This window comes from Leptinotarsa decemlineata, unplaced genomic scaffold (genome assembly GCF_025532065.1).
Source record: "Leptinotarsa decemlineata unplaced genomic scaffold, Ldec_3_MD MMD2_P_RNA_scaffold_14, whole genome shotgun sequence".
Taxonomy (NCBI): domain Eukaryota; kingdom Metazoa; phylum Arthropoda; class Insecta; order Coleoptera; family Chrysomelidae; genus Leptinotarsa; species Leptinotarsa decemlineata.
The window spans coordinates 12,847,847-12,868,487 of record NW_027412528.1 but is presented as its reverse complement, the minus strand read 5'-3'; the positions used below and the strand labels follow the sequence as shown (position 1 = coordinate 12,868,487).

The window sequence follows — 20,641 nt, the reverse complement described above, 5'->3', positions numbered from 1 at the left end:
CCCCATCATGCATAAAAAACATATCCCTTCTGACGCCCAAAGAAACTCCCTCCAGCAGTACTGGATGCACTTCTCTCAAAAATTGAACGTATGCCTCACCATTTAATCGAGGAGGTAGAAAATGAGGCCCAATTAAATCATCACCAATAACTCCGAGCCACACGTTAAGAGGAAACTGTTCTTGATTGTTAGTTTCGACAATAGCGTGAGGGTTTTCATCAACCCATAAGTGGTAATTATGAAAAATAATCTTGTCCCGAGAAAAACTACATTCGTCTGTGAATTCAGAAAGTCACAATTTCTTTTAATCATTTCCAGCATTCAATTGCAGAATTCAAGACGGTTCGGAAAGTCTCGCGGTAACAGTGCCTGTACTCGTTGCAGATGGTAAGGGTATAAGAGTTGTTCCTTTAAAATTCGAAATACCGTCATATGATCAACATTTATCTGGAAAGCAATCTTTCTAGTACTGCTAGTAGGTTGTTCTTCATTCAAATGAAGTACTGCTTCCTCAAACTGTGATGTTCGTACTTCTCGATGGCGACCACAATCCTGCGTTCTTTTGTCGAATGAACCATATTCTCGTAACCGTTGATGAAGTCGAGCAAATATTCTATGTGAAGGATGCTGCCGTTGAGGATACATTTCAGCATATCTTCTAGAAGCTTCTAACCCATTCCCCTGCGACATACCGTAAACGTAATGCATCAGCCATTTCCACATTTGTGTATGCCATTTTAATAACAAGTGAATTATTAAAGTAACAAATCAAGAACAGAAAAACAACACACTATTAGTATTAATTCAATTTCGAAAATTCACAAACTAACAGCGTCATACCAATTTAATTGTCACTATCGCTAATAGCGACCCACTAGATAGATTAGTTTCATATTTTCGCATTTATGACTATGTATCTCTGTAGTTGTTCCTAAAATAATTTTTTGCTGCGAACTGGTTTATTTTGGGCAAAAAACTCTAGAGACATTTTTTGTTTAGAATGAAACAGGCTATCGGAAATAAATTTTTAAATGGTAACAAATAATAAGACAAAAAGTTACATTGAAAATAAATTTTAGGGGTTGCGTTTTCCACCCCTTACAACCATGGGGTAAACAAAATAAATTACTGACTAAGTGTCTTTTGGTGTTACAAAACGTCAGGTTAATTTCAATATTGTAACTTTTTCAGTGCTTGTGAAAAAAATTGTTATACAAATTTAATGTACCCCCTTTAAGAGGCTGTATCTTAACAAGGGATGCTCCAATGAAGTTTCTTTATATGAAAGATCCTATCTTTTTTTCGATGAGGAATCACCTCCTTAAATGTTTAACACTTATTCAGGTACACCCTGTATAAGCGTATTGCATTTGTAGCATCTGACTCTGTGTTCTGTTTTATTCATTAAACAAAAACCTGAGTTCAATTGCGTCACTGGTTGCCTGCAGCAGAGGTTGCGCAGTAAGCGCTTCCCGCCACAGGCCCAGCCTCAGTTGACTCATTCCTACTTCAAGATATACACCAGCCGTGCGCAATCGTATCCTGACCACTAACGCAACCTCCTTAACGTACAGGTCCAGAAGGGGTAGACCAGTAATCAATTCCATTACCGCGGTTTATGTTGTTCTCATGGCTCCTGTGATGTTTTAACAAGCCAGTCGCTGTATTTGATATAATTTTTGGATAGCCGTTGCTTGTAGAACTTTCGGTCTCCATGCAATGGCTCCATACGTTATCATAGGTCTTATTATTCCAATGTAGATCCAGGTGACCAGGTGAAATACACCATGCGCGTCACACTGTCCTCCAACATTGCTCACAAGCCACATATGCTCTTTTTGCTCTTCTCTGTAAGTGAGCGTTCCATTTTTAGCTTCCTGTCGAGGATAGTACCAAGGTATTTCACCTCTTCAGAGAAGTTTAGTTTGCTTTTGAAGATTTCGGGAGGGTTTGAGCCCAATCAACTTCTTTTCCTGGTGAGAAGGACCATCTCAGGTCCAGCAGATATTTTTGTCAAATAGTTCGAAAGAGAAATACGTATTCTGGCATCGTGCAACCAAATGAACAAACAAAACTGTTTTGACATCTCAGTAATATGTACGAAACTACTTATTATATTGATCAATTCTTCTTACCATTTGGTCAAAGTTCAACTCGGTTGCAACCCAATCCCTAGCCTGTTTGAACTCTTCCTTCATGCCCATGATATACAAAGTGTCAAGTCCATCGATGATGGTTGCTCCTAATGGTAAGGAACCAAAAATGCTTCCAACATGCCCTCTTTTGCTGATTGGTTTCAGCTCGTTTTTACCCCAAGCGTAACGTACATAGTTGTCCCAAGCATGCTTCATCATCTGAAAAATAAAATAAGTTTTATGATATATTTTTCACCTACGAATTGATGACTTGATTAGACCGACTAATTTGTACAGTATGTATGTAAGTTATGAACATACGAAAAACTTTTTAATTATTGATGTTAGCAAAATTGTTCTTCATAAAACAGTCTGGAAGAACTGAATCCCAAAATGCATCGGTTGTCAAATTTATTTCAGTCGTTTGTATATGTATATTTTCAAGATTATAGTATATTGTACAACAAGTGAGAAAAACGACAAATTTCTCACGAGACCAAATCCAGCGAGTGAGAAATATGTCATTTTCTCACGCATTGTACACTGTACTTTTTCTAAGGTAGCGTTGTTTATATTTTATTTGAAATAGTAATTGACAGTTATATTTGAAAATTTTGCAAAGTAATTCCTGGTAGGTCGTTTTGTTTCAACATGTTTTCGGTAATTGAAATATTAGCTGCGGTCGAAGTTGAAGTTGATGGTTCTAGGTTCTAATGGCGCTGGAGGCTGAATAGATTCTACTATACTTCTTGACATTTTCATTTTGTTAGCTATGGAGTTGTCGATATAAGATTCAGCAACATTTCTGGATTTTCTGGCATTTCAAAATTGAAAGATATGCCCCTGTATTAACTGAAACAGTGGCCAGTATATAATTCAGGGTTCAGTAATTGCAAAAATTTCGCTATTTCTTTCGTCATGGTGCCAAATTTATTTATCCCCACAGGCGGTTTCGTACATTTGCTATTTCTGTAATTTTAAAAAAACCTGTTTCATTTGTGCATGTTCGAAGCTTTACATATTTTTAGTAAATTTGGTAGAATTCTCCTGTGACTGTGAAATTTCTAGGAACCTTGGTTTCAGTATCGAGTAATTTTAAGGGCCGTATCAAGATCTTCCATGTCATCAATTTTTAATTTTAGGAGTTCATCACAACACAACGGCATGCCCCTGTAGGACCAATAGCTAAAGCAGCCTCAAATCAAAACCAAACATTCATTTTTTGAAAACAATTTAAAAATTTTCAATTCATACTTTCATCAGCAAATGCTTTTCATCAGGTGCATCTTTCAAAAGTTGTTGAATTTCTTTAGAAGTTAATGTTTTTGACTGTTTTTGAGCATATTTTTCAGATTTGCTTTTTAAAAATACACGTAATTTTACATTTTATATTTACATTACATTTGATATATCAACACAGTTTTAAATAATTAAGTCACTCCTCATCATTGAGTACTGAGACCATAATGTTGATGATTTCAATCTTCTTGACACTCTTCAAAATATACTAACAAGGTATTTCCAACTCTAAATCTTCGTGTTCCATTATATTCAATATTTAATAAATCTGAACTGAACTGAACCAGTTCCAACATCTAACATCTGTAATGAAGAACGTAGAGCTCTGAACGGCCTACGTAGAGACAACACCATCAAGATCCTACCTGTAGATGAAGGAAACGCTACTGTGGTAATGAATACCGTTCTCTTCGAACAGAAGATCGAAGAGGTCCTTCAGAAGGGACGATACACAAAGATCGCACGGGACCCTACTGCATCAATCGAAAGTAAGTTGTACCAGATTTTAAAAAAACACTTTTTCGGACAAGGAAAGATCATCGCTAACACCGCATCACAGTAAGCCTCCTCACTTGTATGGACTACCCAAAATCCACAAGAAAGACGTTCCGCTTAGACCGATTATCAGCTCCAAAGATTCGGCCACTCAAAACTTGTCTATATTTTTACTTCCCTTTATACAACCATTATAAGGAACTACTATGGTCAATTGAGGTCACACAGGAAGATCAACTAATTAGTTTAGACGTGGAAAACCTTTACACCAAAGTTCCGGTCGAAGAAGCACTCCAAATCATACAGAGAAAGCTATCCGAAGACGGGAACCTAAAAGAGAGAACGAATCTACCTATAGAAGTAATCATGGCATTACTAGGATGCTGTATACGAAACTCTTATTTCCAACTGAAGGACGAATTCTTTACACAAGATGAGGGACTGCCAGTGAGATCGCCCCTTTCACCGGTCATAGCCAACATATATATGGAGTGGTTTGAAACTCGGGCCATTGAAGAAGCCCACAAGAAACCTCGAGTCTGGTTGAGATATGTTGACGACACCTTCATAATATGGAACCATGGAAATACTGAACTAGACGCCTTCCTGAAACACATCAACAGCATGTCGTCATAACCAGTGCTTGCACTTCCCTACATCAGAGGATTATCGGGGAGGATAAGAAGAATTGGTTCCAAGTACAACATCAGAACCTGATTCAGATCCGGTAAACTATCCGTAGTAGCCTCACGAAAACCAGGCTACCGAACGCGGACTGCCATTCCAATAATTGCATTTACTGGATACCCTGTGAGTGCGGAATATCCTATATTGGTGAAACTAAGAGGCCTATGAATGTTTGCATTGCCGAACACAAGAAACACACACAGCGAGGGTAAACCAGCAAATCAGGAATAGCAGACCATGTTTGGACCCATCAAGACAACATCGAGTGGTCCCAAGCTGAGATCTTGCACAGAGAAGAACATTGGTTTGGGAGAAAATTCAAGGAAGCCGCATATATGTTGTCCAACAACGTATTCAGCCAGGCCAGCGTAGAAATACGCAACATATGGAAACCCATCATCAAGCAAAAAATGGCCAACTCCTGCCAAAACGGTCATCTCCCACGGAACCAGTGAAGCGGAAAATTGAAAGCGGGGATAAGTGAAAGTACTCGAACGACCTATAAATAGTCATCTCTCGGAGGAATCAGTCCAGTCATCACCCGAAGACGATTGTAGATACTAACAATCGTCTTTAATTTTCTTTAATTTTATTTATTCAACTGTTCTATTTTTACTTGTATTTTATTCCACTATTACTTCATTTCAGGTTTATTTTGGTTAATATAATTGTTATTTTAAGCTATCCATTTTTAATTCTTCTTTTTTAGTTGTTTCAGGGATTTCAAATCATTTTATATAGTAGACAATGGAAGTCCGAACTAGTGAAATTGAACTGTTTATACTATAACAATCAACAATAAAACTATTTTCGTTGGGTAAGATGACACAATAATTATGCAGTGCTTCGGTTTTGTTGTTATGGAAACGCCGACAATGGGCTACTTGGATATTGCACGCGAATAGTCGGCGTAGCGTTGTCAACATGGAGAACGTGTCATATCAATCTGACATGTAATAATTCATGATTGACTTGGGTTATCGTGATAACAGTGAGAAGTTATTTCTCACTTTAACGGCGGATATTTCTCACCACGTGAGAAACCTTTCGTTTTGAACGTATGAAAAGATGAGAGAAGTGGCACATTGTATAGCATCCGTAGAAAAAGGTCCCTTTTTCTATGACTATAGAACAAAACATTAATTATGTGACCGTTCACTGTTGAGTTAGTTGGCAAAATGGCCCATATTTCACACTTTTGAACCAATCATAGTTCATCAGATTCACAACTTCACAGGTGTATTTGGATTATTTTCATTGGCAAAGTGAGCCTTGAGAAAACAACTACTTCAGAATTATTCTCTAACGTCAAAATGAATCATTAACTGACCAACTGAAATGAAATATATATATATATATATATATATATATATATATATATATATATATATATTTCATTTCATTTGTAGAACTGAATGTTCACGTTCACCTTGTCGGGACTTAGTCAAGTCTCATGTATTATTTTTCATTTGTATTTCTTATAGTGATAATAAAGTTATCTCCTGATGAAGTCACTTGGTAAGAACTCTCAGACGAAAAGTGTAAAATTTCAAATCCAGTGAATGAAATCAAACTTCTTAAAGAACTTTTAGTATGTTACGTATATTACAGCCATAATCAGATCCACCCTTGTTTCTTGTTCCTTTTTTTTCTGTATCTGTTATAATTAAATATAATGTAACATGTTGTTAATGATTTTTGTGGTCAATGCAACTATTTCTTCAATAAAAAAAAATGTTCATGGAGAAACATGGGAAAAAATTCGATTTGAAATAATTATAGGTGAGATATGCAGAACGGACCTGTTTAAAAAAAAAAGATTTGAATAACATAGAATTAAAATCAATGAAGAAGGCAAAAAAGGGTCTGAACCATGCGATTCACATATTTATAAGTAGCTAATGAAGTGGAGTCTAATTTACTGTCTATGAATACAATTTGTAAAATACTATGAATGCAATTTCTAGCATAAGAAAACACACTCTGATGTACAAATTAAGGAACAGAAATGTTTGAGGAATCCAATTCTTCTTGAATAATTATTTGTTTTGAAAGGGCTCAACCTCCTTTTTGTATCGTCATATGTGAATAATTTTACATTTCTTTGAATTCACTAATTACTAATTAATTGTATTGACTCTTAAACCCATGACAAGAGAGAAACGAGCTACGATAGTAATTTAGATGAAAACGTAGCATCCTAATTGACAGACGACTCAGCCGGCCTTAAAATATTGTGAATACCTTTTTAATCTCTTCCCTCCTCCAGTCGTTACCGTCACCAGTAATATTTATACTGACACTACCATTTCCATAAACACTATAGATCGCAGGTGCTTTATAAGCCAAACGTTTTCTTGGATATTCCACACTGTTTTCGCTAAAGTTGTTTTCATCATACACACTATAATACAGAGATGACTCTGTTGAGTTGCGATCCAAAAGATCATCCACCGAGGACCTGGAAGATCTTGTTTGGTGCTTGGTGAAGTACACCCCTGACCACGCCATCACCATAAGGGTGCCACCCAACATCGGAGCGGCAACTTTAGTAATCATTCTTCTTCAGCCGGTTTATCACAGTTATTACACTGAGAAAAATATCCCGCGAACAGGTACGTAAAAAAAACTTAGCCACGAAACTAATGAAATATTAGTTACCGCTAATGGGTCCGAGCCGATAGAATGCTGTTGAAGAAGCAGCGTTCATTCCTCGAAGTGAGATATCACGAGTGTTATCGATGCATGGTGTAATTTCGAGAATAAACACTAAACAGCATTTGTTGAATGGTAATCGCGTGGCAACGGGTGACCAATCAATGAGGCGAGAGTTTTGTAATTTTGTATGTTGAGATGGCACGCAACGATGTGATACAAGTTGAATTATTGCCTCGGGTGATTATACAAATGATTTGAGTTTTTGTTTTGATGTATCATTTCCGGTAGGCAGACAAAGGAGATGTTAGTTTCACTTCTGTGGAATTATCTCACAGAAGCCTTTTGCTAATTCTTTCATCAATTATGTTTCATATTCGTATGGTGCTGTAACAATTTAAACAGTTTAGCCGCTGACAGCTCATTCGGTAAATAAATTAAGGATACGCAAATGATTTGACTTTAATTTTTGAAATGGAATTGAAGAAGTCGTCCATTCAAATGATTTCCGTAGTGTTATCATCTGTTTCTTGGAAAATTCGACTTCGAAACTCGAAATTTCGAATTTGAACGCTGAATTTCGACTTCCAACTCGAAATCTCGATTTCAAACTGAAAATTTTGACTTTAAACTCGAAATTTTTGCTTTAATCTCGAAACTTCGAGTTTTCTTGACTTTATTCCCTACATTCCATAGCCACCTTATGATTTTTGAATAGGCGAACGGGTCGATACTTTGATTGAAAGTTATTTTCATTCTATACAGGGTGATTCAAAAGTACTTTGACAAACTTCAGGAGGTGATTCCTCACAATATTCTAATATGAATTGTCCAAATAAATAAATGTCCGGAAACGCTTCGTTTCCAAGATACAGGATGTTGAAGTTTTATTTTTATTTTCGTTTTTTTTCAAATAACTTTTGAAATACTGAGCCTAATTAAACAAAACTTGGTAATAGGAGGTGTTTTTGAGGTGTCGAATTCGAACCTGATGTTCTTATTGCTCTTACTCGTAGGGGGAGCCACCTACACGTCTTTTCCTTTTTTAAAGATTCATAACTTTTTTGGACGTACTTGTAGCACATTTTTCAGTAAAAAAATCGATTTCTCTATCATATCTACGTAAATAAGCTACCCTCGTTACTAGTCGCTGTAAGCAACCGTTTTCTAAATATTTGGACTTGAAAACTTCAAGTCGATTATTTTATAATCGATGCATGTTGAAGTTATTACGAATATTTTGCATTTTTCACAAGAATGCTGCGGAAATAAATTTGACGTTTGTGAGTAGTTTTGGTAATTACATATTTTGTGACAGTTAAATGTTTTGTTGAAGTTTCCGTAAGTAGAAGTAGAAAACACTTATTTTGAAAAAAAAATGGATTATTTAAACAATAATGCTCATTTAGCCGATATGCATTTCGTTTATGGCCTTGCGGATGGCAATGCGCGCGAAGCAAGACGTATTTACCAGGAGCGATTTCCTAATCGAGTACTGCCTTCAGCTCCAACATTTGCTAGTCTCCACCGTCGTTTGGCAGAAACAGGTAGCTTTAAGAGGGCAGCTGATATTATTGGAAGACCACGAGCAGTCCGAACCCCAGAATTGGAAGAAGCTGTTTTGAACTCTCTCGAGGAGAATCCAGAAACAAGCACAAGAGTAATTGCTGAAGCTGTCAATTCTACTCAGTCCACAGTTTGGAAAATTATCCACGATCAACAGTTTTATCCATATCATATTCAAAGGGTACAAGCTCTTTTACCACGAGACTTTCCCCTACGCATTACTATGTGTCAATGGTTTTTGAAAAAATTGGCTGGAAATCCTCAATATTTAAGATATGTACTCTTCACGGACGAGGCAAACTTCTCCCAATGCTATCACAAACTTTCATAACAACCATGTTTGGGCTCTCGAAAATCCGCACACAGTTAGTGAAAGGCATTATCAGTATCAATTTTCTGTAAATGTATGGGCGGCAATAATTGATAATTACTTGATAGGTCCTTTCTTTCTTCCGCTCCGACTGAATGACGCAACTTACAGACACTTTTTAGAAAACGAATTGCCGGGACTACTTCAGAATGTACCATTAGAAATTCGTATCCGCATGTGGTTTATGCATTATGGGGCTCCGGCCCATTGTAGCCAGGGAATTCCTTAACACAGTCTATCCAAATCGATAGATCGGTAGGGGTGTAGAAGAACATAACCAGGCGTGAGCACCAAGGTCCCCAGATCTAAACCCGATAGATTTTCATTTTTGGGGACATTTGAAGTCACTAGTTTATAAGACTCCAGTAGTGAACGAGGAAGATCTAAGAAACCGAAATAGTAGACGCCTGTGAAACAATAAGAAACACACCAATAATTTTTGAGCGGGTACGAGATTCAATGACTAGACGACTGACTGCCTGTATCTTCGCTGAAGGTGGACACTTCCAACAATTTATTTGAATACAATTTAGTTTCGTTTATTTTAGTTTATTCTACATATTCAAAATTTCCTGAAATAAAATGTTGACATTTGCAAATTTTATTAAAACAAATGATGATTATGCACCCTTGATACAAAAATAACTATTCCGCTTAAGGATGTCATAAAGGAACGTACCCAACAGTAATGACCTCTTCAATCGAATAAAACGTCAAATTCATTTCCAAAGCATTCTTGTGAAAAATGCAAAATATTCGTAATAACTTCAACATGCATCGATTATCAAATAATCGACTTGAAGTTTTCAAGTCCAAATATTTAGAAAACGGTTGCTTACAGCGACTAGTAACAAGGGTAGCTTATTTACGTAGATATGATAGAGAAATCGATTTTTTTACTAAAAAATGTGCTACAAGTACGTCCAAAAAAGTTATGAATCTTTAAAAAAGAGAAAGACGTGTAGGTGGCGCCCCCTACGAGTAAGAGCAATAAGAACATCAGGTTCGAATTCGACACCTCAAAAACCTCCTATTACCAAGTTTCGCTTAATTAAGTTCAGTATTTCAAAAGTGATTTGAAAAAAACGAAAATAAAAATGAAACTTCAACATCCTGTATCTTGGAAACGAAGCGTTTCCGGACATTTATTTATTTGGACAATTCATATTTGAATATTGTGAGGAATCACCTCCTGAAGTTTGTCAAAGTACTTTTGAATCACCCTGTATATGACGTTGATTTCGTTTTGCATCTTATGGATGCGTTCTTAAGAAATGAGAATGAACGTTGTTGAGCAATCAAACTCAATTCTGATTTGTTTATACAGGGCTATTCAAATTCGTTTCTGTACACGGGGATCTCGTAAACGATAAGAGATAGAGTGTAGAGCCGAAAGTATCCACTGGTAGAAAGTGTTTGGTCATCGTTGAAGAAGTGAAGAATTCTATCAGGAGAACAGTATACACTTTTTACATAAAAAACGAAATACCTACATTAAATAAAGTTTTGTCAGTTATTCCTTAAGACAGGTTTTTTCCTGATATAAGAAGAACTCGATTATGGAAGATATTACATGAGCTGAATTTCACTTTTGGAAAGCAAGATAGAAAGAGCATGTTAATAGAAACATCAGAGATTGTAGAATAGAGAAGAAACTATTCAGAGAAATGAAGAAAGCCAGAGCACTTGGTAAATCTATTTTTTATTTGGATGAAACATGGGTCAATGAGGACCATACCGTCTCGAAGGTTTGGCAAAATCAGAACATCAAAAGTGGAAGACAAGCCTTTATGGAAGGTTGGTCCACTGATTTGAAAATTCCAGTTGGAAAAGGTCGTCGTCTTATCATCACTCACATAGGCAGCACTGAAGGATTCATGAAAGATGGACTGATGGTGTTTGAATCGAAGAAAAATGAGGATTATCATCAAGAAATGGATGCCACAGTATTCGCAGAATGGTTTAAAAACATACTTGTAAAACTTCCGCAGGGATCCGTAATAGTAATGGATAACGCAAGTTACCACAGTAGATGAGTGGAGAAGCTGCCGACGTCGTTTTGGAAGAAAGCAGATATTACTGGGTGGTTACAAATGAAAGCTATTCCTTTTGAATGGACCATGTTAAAAGCGGAGCTCCTCAACTTGGCTAAACGTCATACGTCAAAATTCGTCAGGTATGTCACCGATGAATTGAATCCAATAGAGTTGGTTTGGGCTCAAGTTAAAGGATTCATTGCAAGGAATAATAAGACCTTCAAGCTGTGTGAAGTAAAGGAATACCTATACAATGCTCTGGAACAGTCGACCAAAAAGCTTGGGAAAAATGTATCCACAAAACAATCATAATCGAAGCAGAGATGTGGGATCTGGATGATCGCATAGACTCATGATCAGAAGAACTTATTCCAGTTGTCATCAATCTTAATGAAACTGATTCATCCAGTGAAGAATCACTCAACGACTTTTTTCAGATTAAAATTATCGCAATGTCTTATTCGAAGTAAGTATTCCCATTAAATCTATGAAATTGTTTCTGAATCAACTATAAAATCCAATAAGGAATATGAATCTTCATTTCCAAACCAACAAGAATATATAAGGTGTATCTCTCAGTGCAACCACACTTTTCTACTTCCTGAAAATGTCAAAGTCGAAGCCGAAACGTCGAACAACGCAAATTTTTTTTGGAGATGTCTTGATAGGGCACTCGTTGGATCTCTCGACAGTTGGGGTTTGAAATGGCCTCCCGAGCTTCTGAATCGGCCCTTTCATTACCCGTTATTCCCATATAAGAAGGAATCCAAACTATCTCAATGTGTTTACCATCCTGTAATAACTTTCCCAGTTCAGTCTTAATGAGAAGAAGAAGAGCATTTTTCGGGTAGAGTTGTTGGATGCCCAAGACAGCACTGAGAGAATCAGTGAAAATGACATGATCACCAACGGATCTACGACAGTATTGCAGTATATATATATATATATATATATATATATATATATATATATATATATATATATATATATATATATACTACTCCTTCAACTGTTTTGGAAGAATCGGTATATATATGCTTAGAGTGCTGATATTTAGAGACCAGTTCGGCAAAGGATTTCTTAATGAAATTTGAAGGGGTATCGTATTTGGAAAAGTTGAGGAGATTGGTATTACAGGGGGTAATTGGTAATGTTCTGGCTTTATTGTTACGTTATAAATTCTTATAATTATAATCTTGGTCTGAACGATGATATTTCACCTTTATCTTCGGTGAGTAACAAATTTATTTATATGGTCACTTCTAACAAAAAAATATATGTTACTGTGGTGATTGGTTAAGAATGACCACTCGGCTAGCCTAGCGGTTTTGTAGGGGGTGTGTAAGGTAAATTAATCCACCACTAGGGTGATGTTTTGAAATCAAACTGATTTATTAATTCATAAATCAATAGTATACAATAAGTATGGAAAGGCCTTCTGAATCTAATTAAAAACAAATAAGAGCTTGTGTGATCACACCTCATCTACAATGGCAGCTACCCCAGTTGTATATGAAATATTGTTATAAATATGAAACATATGAACAATATGAAACCGACAATTACTAATTCGGTGAGATGGCTGTCTGCAAAGCGGATGTCACTACTATGTGCACTATAGTCTATGCATAGCATGCATGAAGCGTTCGGTATGATCAAGCTAACTGGACTATTACTGGTGTTTATTTAGCTGTTGACTGTCGCGTAAGCAACAAGGAAGGTTGCAGGAGGAATTGGAAAATATGATAACTCACCCCAGGCGTTACCTAGCACATATCTTGTTATAACTTATTCCTGCAATATGGAGGGCTGCTAAACTGCTTAATGTCATGCAGTGTAGAAAGCACGGGTGACTTCGGAATGAAGTTGGAACCTTGGATCCGACAATCTGTCGATGATGTCGCAAGAAAACACTAAATCTTGCGCCTTGAATTGTCTGCTCTGTTTGAAACTCGAAATGCTTTTCGTAATTGGTAAAAACCACAAATTCCACCATAAAATACAGAGGAGACGTGTTGCTCCCATGCACAACCATTACTGACTGCCCCTTCTCTCTTTTTTTCCTTCCTGTCCTCTTTTTATGCTTGTCACAATTAACTGGATGACTTCATTCATACACTTCAAACTTATTTTGAAAGTAATCAAAGAGAAACAGAAGACTATTACATTTTTATTGGCGACATAAATATAAATGTATTAGGAGACGAAGAAAATACAATAGAATATTTGAATGTTTTGAATGAATACGGATATATCTCTACTATAAACAAACCTACTAGACAAAGCGCTTCTCTGGATCATATTTTCATCAAATCAAAAGAAAACAATGTCTCAGACATGATTTTACCTCTTATTGTAAAAACAGATATAACAGACCACTCAACGATAATCTTACAAATAGTCACCGCAAAACAAAAACCTGATAAACAACATATCACCAAATATATAAAATACCTCAATTATAAGAAAATTTTTAGCAAACTAGAAAATATAACATGGGAAAATATTTATACCACACACGGTTAACAAACCGTTTATTAGCAATGATAAATCACAAAAATCGTATTTTCAAAACTCTACAGCAATTCCCCAATTGTATCACTCTGATAAATAAATACAAATATCACAAGAACAAAGTCACCAACGAGATACAGAAGAGCAAACAAAACTATTGTGAAAATAAAATATATAAACAAAACACTAAACAACTTTGGGACACTGTTAGGGAAATCACGGTGCTAAACGCAAAGTAAATATTATTAGTCCAATCGCGAACGATCAAGGTGAACTATTAATTGACCATAGGCACATAGCCAATGAATTCAATAATAAATTTGTAGACGTCGGAAAGAGTTTATCGTACAAAATACCTAGGAACCCCAACTACACCCCAATCACTAATAATTTACCTAACTCTTTAGTTTTAATTCCAACGGATAAAAATGGGTTAAATTTTATTATTAATGAATTAAAAAATAATAAATCACCAGGGAACGATGAAATCAGAGCGGAAGTTTTGAAAGCTATTTCCAAATTCATTTTAGAACCCTTAGTATTCATAATGAATAGATGTTTGTCACTTGGTATCTGGCCAAACGCCCTCAAAACAACAATAGTCACGCCTATCCATAAAAAAGGTGATAAAACCCAAATCGATAACTATAGACCTATTTCGCTTATTACCCACCTCTCAAAAATCTTCGAAAAATTAGTGAAGAAAAGATTATGTTCATTTATCAATAAATATAAACTTATTTCGACTAAACAATTTGGATTCAAAGAAAAAACATCTACCGAAGATGCGATACTTGAACTAACAGAAATAGTACACAAATCCTTAGAAAAAGAAAAATCTTCACTTTGCCTGTTAATCGACCTAAAAAAAGCTTTCGATACGGTTGACCACCAATTACTATTACAAACACTGAACAATAATGGAGTCAGAGGTATATGTTCGAAATTATTTGAAAGTTATCTACAAAACAGAAAACAAGTTGTTAGAATAGCAGATAAAACTAGTGATGAGTTAGAAATTAAATGTGGAATTCCCCAGGGCACAGTGTTGGGCCCCTTATTATTCAACCTTTATATAAATGATATATTTAAAATAAATAGCGTGGGTTCCATAATAGGATATGCGAATGATACCGCCATATTTTATGAAGCGGACAGTTGGCACGAATTGAAAGAAAAGGTAGAGGCAGATTTCCAACTATTGAAACTGTGGCTTGATAACAGACTGTAAATGTGGAGAAAACGAATTTTCTTCCTTTCAGTTGCAATGCATCTAATGCCTGTCCTTATGACAACCTCAATATTCTGACTACACAAAATCATACAATAACAATTCAGTCTGTTAAACAATCGAAATACTTAGGCGTATATATTGACACACATTTAAAATGGGATAACCACATCAGATATATTATAAAAAAACTCCAAACAGTCCTCTACAGATTTCGCGTTCTGAAAAGATATGTACCTTTCAACGAACTGAAACATTTATATACGGCCCTTGTTGAGAGTCATTTACGATATGGAATAACTGCTTGGGGATCAGCTCTACGTGTACATTTGAAACCTCTGGAAACGTTACAGAAGAGATTCCTCAAACTCAATGTCACAAAATCGGCGATTTTCAACAGAGCGTTTGTATAAAGAGGGTGGAAACTTGGATGTGCGACAGTTGTTTTCTTTCAGTACAAGCGTGAAATACCATTTTAGTTCAAACAAAGCAAAATCTCGTGATCACCCATACTCTACACGTCACTGCGAAAAATTAACATACCCCGTGATACTGAAAAAGTCAATCTCACAAAGAGCTCACTCCTTTATAGACATTAAACTTTATAATAGCATACCAGAAGATATAAAAAATATTAAATCTCCAGCATTATTAAAAAAAATTGAAAACATTTTTGTTAACAGCTGGTAGGAAATTTACTCAAAATTTAATAGAATGAAGACACCATTGCAAAAAGACATCATTATTGCCTTTTCCCAAAATTTTTATCAAGAGTAGCCAAAGTACATTGTCTTAAATTCAATATTTCTCTTATATTGTGTGTAATTTTGTTCAGTGTACTGTCTATATTATATTTGTGTAGTACTGAATGTATATATGTTCAGTTGATATAAACTAGTCATAGGTATATTTTATTTGAAATGTGTAAAAAATGTGTAAAAAAAAACATTGTTAAATATGTGTAGATTGTTATTTTTATTGCGAAACAAGTGTGTTACACTTATCGCTTCCCTACTTTTTTCACGTTTTCTGTAATGTCTATTTTATATATTGATGTGAATTTAATCATTTCCATTGTAATGTGAATAAAGTCATTATTATTATTATTATTATTACCTACATCTATTCCTCTGTTCTATATGTTCTAAAATTCGTGGAAAATTCAATAACAACAGTTGCGACCGTTAACGGTTGCGTAACGTCACTTGTGATACGTTTAAATAACTAAATTCAAATATTGCCGCCCGGAACTTGAAATGACCAGCTCAGTCATCTACAATCAGTGACATCCAATACCTACTGAGCAGCTGATAAGAATTTGACAAACGACACGTATAAAATTTACAATTTACTAATTAATTCTATATCTTTGATTTTGTACAATAAATCTTCGTTAGGTAAGTAACAAGTTATACTACTACATAATATTAAATCATTATATTTCTCTGACTTATTTTTTGAATGTTATTTCCAGGTACTATTGGACTAGTGACTAATCGACCACAAAGAATGTAAACAAATTACAGAAATCGTATCAATTTTCAAAAATTACTGCTACGAGCATTCAAATGGATGCATATTTACTGGAATTACCGATATAATATAGGCATCCTACCATCGGCAAACGAAACGTGGCCAGATAGTGTTCGAGTGATAACTCCTGATACTAAACAAAATTGTTTTCAATAAGAGACGACTTGATGATTCAAATACTGTGCATTCTGTTACGGTTCTTTGTGCATCTAGAAATACTCTTTCTCTTGTATTCTAAATGATATTCTTTTCTTTTTATATAAACCATGCTATTTTAGTTTTCTTTTATTTCTGCTATGATTGATATGCAACCCATTATACATCTCCCCGATGAAGTGGTTGTCTACTTAAAAAGTGAAGAGTACCCATGAATTATTCCTTCAAATGTTTGTTACGTGGCACGTAACATTATGTAAAACTTTTTCCAAGTGAGCGTTCCAGGTGGGTCTTTTATCAAGGACAATGCCAAGATATTTCACCACCGTTCTAAATGGAATAACCACACCATTGAGGGAAAGTGGCGTTAGATCATCCAATTTTCTTCTCTTGGTGAAGGGGATTAACACAGTTTTGCTGGGGTTGACAGACATCTACTTTATCAGGCTCCAACTGTGGGAGATTTGAAGGGCTGTGATAACCTTTTTTGCGACGTCCCAGTTGTTACTATGTTTAGATACACCTTTAGCGCTCCAGTAAGGATGATTCGTTTCAAGCCTGATGTTAACAGTTTTGCAATATACTTCGCCAATGATATACATTCAAGTTTGTAAGGGGTTTAGAGATTTATCTTTCTTGGAATCCGTTGGAAAATGATTTACTCACTTAGTGTAAAACTTTCCAAAAATTATTTTGAAGCACTTTCACATAATTTGATGAATATATAGGAGTGATTTTATGGTACACTAGTACGGTAAAGGTGGTCACACACTTTTTATTTTTATTTTTTGTTCAATTGTTCTATTTCTACTTGTATTTCATTTCAGTTTTTTTGCTTGGTATAATTTTAGTTCTCTCAGGTATTTCAAATCATTTTATATAATATCAGACAATGGAAGTCTGAACTAATGAAATTCAACATGAAACATTGTCAATCACCTTCCAACAAACATTTTTTCCGTCAACCAGCTGTCGCACCTCTACGAACGACAAGCCTCAGAAGCCTTAACTTGTGCGAGCTAAGGACTAACAAGGTCTTACCTTTTAACGTGTGATTCCTAACACGGGTTGGACGATAGCAGTTGAAAATCGATCGACCGACCAATGAATCTGTTATCAACAATTGGCTTTCTTTTTTAAAGTCTTGTTTTAATGAAACCATATTTTTGTAGATTTGAACTATTTTCGATACTTCGTTATTTTTTTTTGGCGATATTTTTTTGTTGATGTGGATATTAGGCATCACACGTCAAAACTTGGAAAAATTAACCGTACACGCAAAAATCTCCCAAGGGTGGGATCCTATTCGCAGTGAATTTCTTTGATAGACCAATCCAATTTGAAATTTTTCAATTCAGGACTAAACAAATTATAAAGTTAAACATATGTATAGTCAACAAAAATCGATATTACCAATTCCATCAGTTTATCGAGAGCTGAAGAAAGTTTCCTATATAATAATCCGTGTAATCTGACTAATCTTTCGAAAATATTATTTAAAACCAATATTTACTCAACGACAAAACAAATTCTCATTACTTGGATAAAACACTGTACTACAGGGAACGAAACGAAGTTTAACGAACTATTGCCAGTCACTAACTCTAGATTAGCCAACGCACATTGATGATTATAGGTATATATTCTTTTGCAGCTTTCTTGTTTATGAGTACAATAAAAATTAATTGCAATTCAATACGGCATGAAGCGAAGAACGGTTATCGAGTAACTGAACATTGTTCGTGTTCCCGACAGAAACAATCTAACGGCCAACGGTAAGAGAAGGTTAATTCTTTTATTCATCATGTGAATAATTATGTACAAAAATATTGTGAACTCCCAAAGTTTCAGTTACGCTCAATCAGATACAATTATTTACACTCGGAACAACTAGAACTTTCTTATGCATTTCTTAAATTACATTAATTCACGCAGTAAATCATCGGAGTGAACTGGAAGTATGCAATTCATTCACCCATATAAAGTTTTTTATTAAAAGTTTTAGTTTTATTCAGATCATGGAAAGTGAAAATTCGGGCGTTAGTTTGGTGCTTCCAAATTTACATTTTCTGTATTGATCATGAGACCTAAAATTATGAGAGAACAAACAAGAACGTTATTCTTAAGAACTGTCTGTATTGATCTGACGTTCATACAGTTTACACACAATATTTTGGAGAAGCTAAATGAGACGCGAATGTATTTTTTTCTACCAGGTTATCTTACAGGGAAAATGTACCTGCGATTATTGCAAGACGCCAATAATCTGGTATTGAGTGATATTGTTGAACGTAATTACAAATACTAACTGTTCGTTAGTATTTGTGTTGATTAGATTTTTTGTAGGTTCACAATTTATTAACTTCATCAGTATTTCTAGACAATTAACCAAAACGCATTATTGCTGAATGTCGGAATATTACACCTGAAATGTTTCAGAGTTAATTCTCATTTCTCATAAAAAAAAATGTTATGCCAAGTATCAACTTGGCATAACATTGTTTTTCATAAAAGATTTTAAAAAAGCGGAAAGCCGTTTGAACAAGGCATATACTATAACTATTATATTTTCCATCGAATATAAGAGTGGAAATTGGTAGTTCCAAAACATCAGTGTAAGGAAATAATTGTTTCTTGTCATTATGCTCCTACTAGTAGATACATAGTAAGTACTCTACAAAACTGTTTTAAGAATACAAGAGAGTTTGAAGATTGCATCTTGCGCCGTCAAGAAGTTGGAATTTATGAGAATATGTGCATGAGATTTTTTTGAAATAAAAATCGAATGATTTTTATCGGCAATTATAAGAAATCGCCCTGTTTCGTTTTGATTGGTTCACTCCGTAGAAAGAGAACACTGAAAGAAAATTAAAGAACAGTATCCACTTTGAAACTTCGATTTTTATTAATTTTTTTGCAAAAACGATATAAAATATTCTGTGATAAAAATATTGCGAAATTATGCTATTTCTATTCTGACCAATTGAAAGAAAAATTATCTCTGTAACGAAGGTTATCGTAGATTAGGCAAAATAAATGTAGTCATTAGTTTACTGATAACATTGAAAAGATCCCCAATATTGAAAGGAATTCTTCGAAAATTGTTTTTATTTGTTTGAGAACCGATATGTTTGTATCTTTGATATGCTCAATAACGTCTGATAGAAACCAAGCAAAGCCTACGCGTTTAAAATGGTAAATGAATTGAGATGCTATTTGATCATACCTAATTATACCACAATCGAAATTTGACAAAAAACTAATAATTCCGTTACTTTCAGGATTGAGAATTATAAAAATATTACGAATTATAATTAATCAGGAAAAATTGAGCCTTGAAAAAAGGATAACGGCAAATACAAAAATGTTTAAAACGAAAAATTACGAATTTTCATTATATTTAGGGTACCTACCTGTCGAATTTGTTGGGTTGTCTGAATTATATTCCGAAATTTGAAATATTTGCCAAACGCTATAAAAATATCAAATGTGATATACCCTTGGATTGGGAATTTATTGCTTTATCGGTATCTGTAATAAAACATAGAGATCCATATTTAAAAATAAAAAAGTTGATGGTGGCCATGTAGACAAGAAACGTTTTATCGATTATTTTCTATTGGTACATCGTTATAGTACACTTCGAATACAAAAATATTTTCGCTTTTAATTTTTTGATATTATCCGAAATAACAATTCCATTCGACAACAAACGAATAACAGCATTTTTGGTTTTCCCCGAATAACTTGAGAAGGGCAAAAATCCCTGTGAATGTTATTCGACCATTGTATTGTTCTCTATGAGAGATACTTCTTTTTTCCATTTAATCTTCTTCGTATCTGTTAAGGGTTAAGACCAGGGGTCTCCAAACTACGGCCCGCGGGCGAAATCTGGCCCACCAGTGTCATCAATCCGGCCCGCGACAGCCAATGATTTACTGTCATCAATCTGGCCCGCGACAGC

General features: G+C 35.0%; 1 protein-coding gene across 2 annotated transcripts in view; it reads right to left on the bottom strand.

Annotated features, from left to right (window-relative positions):
* Positions 1-20,641, bottom strand: part of LOC111513207 (mannosyl-oligosaccharide alpha-1,2-mannosidase IA) — a 302,260-nt gene that overhangs the window by 36,432 nt on the left and 245,187 nt on the right. The window contains exons 1-2 of one of the 2 annotated variants that reach the window (XM_074179462.1): positions 6,861-7,402; positions 2,136-2,354 (exon numbers count right to left, since the gene is read on the bottom strand). In XM_074179462.1, coding sequence (XP_074035563.1) covers positions 2,136-2,354; positions 6,861-7,175 — 534 coding nt within the window. In that variant the 5' untranslated portion in view covers positions 7,176-7,402. Of the gene's footprint in view, positions 1-2,135; positions 2,355-6,860; positions 7,403-20,641 lie in introns of those variants that run through there. The other variant, XM_074179457.1, reaches the window with a different exon arrangement.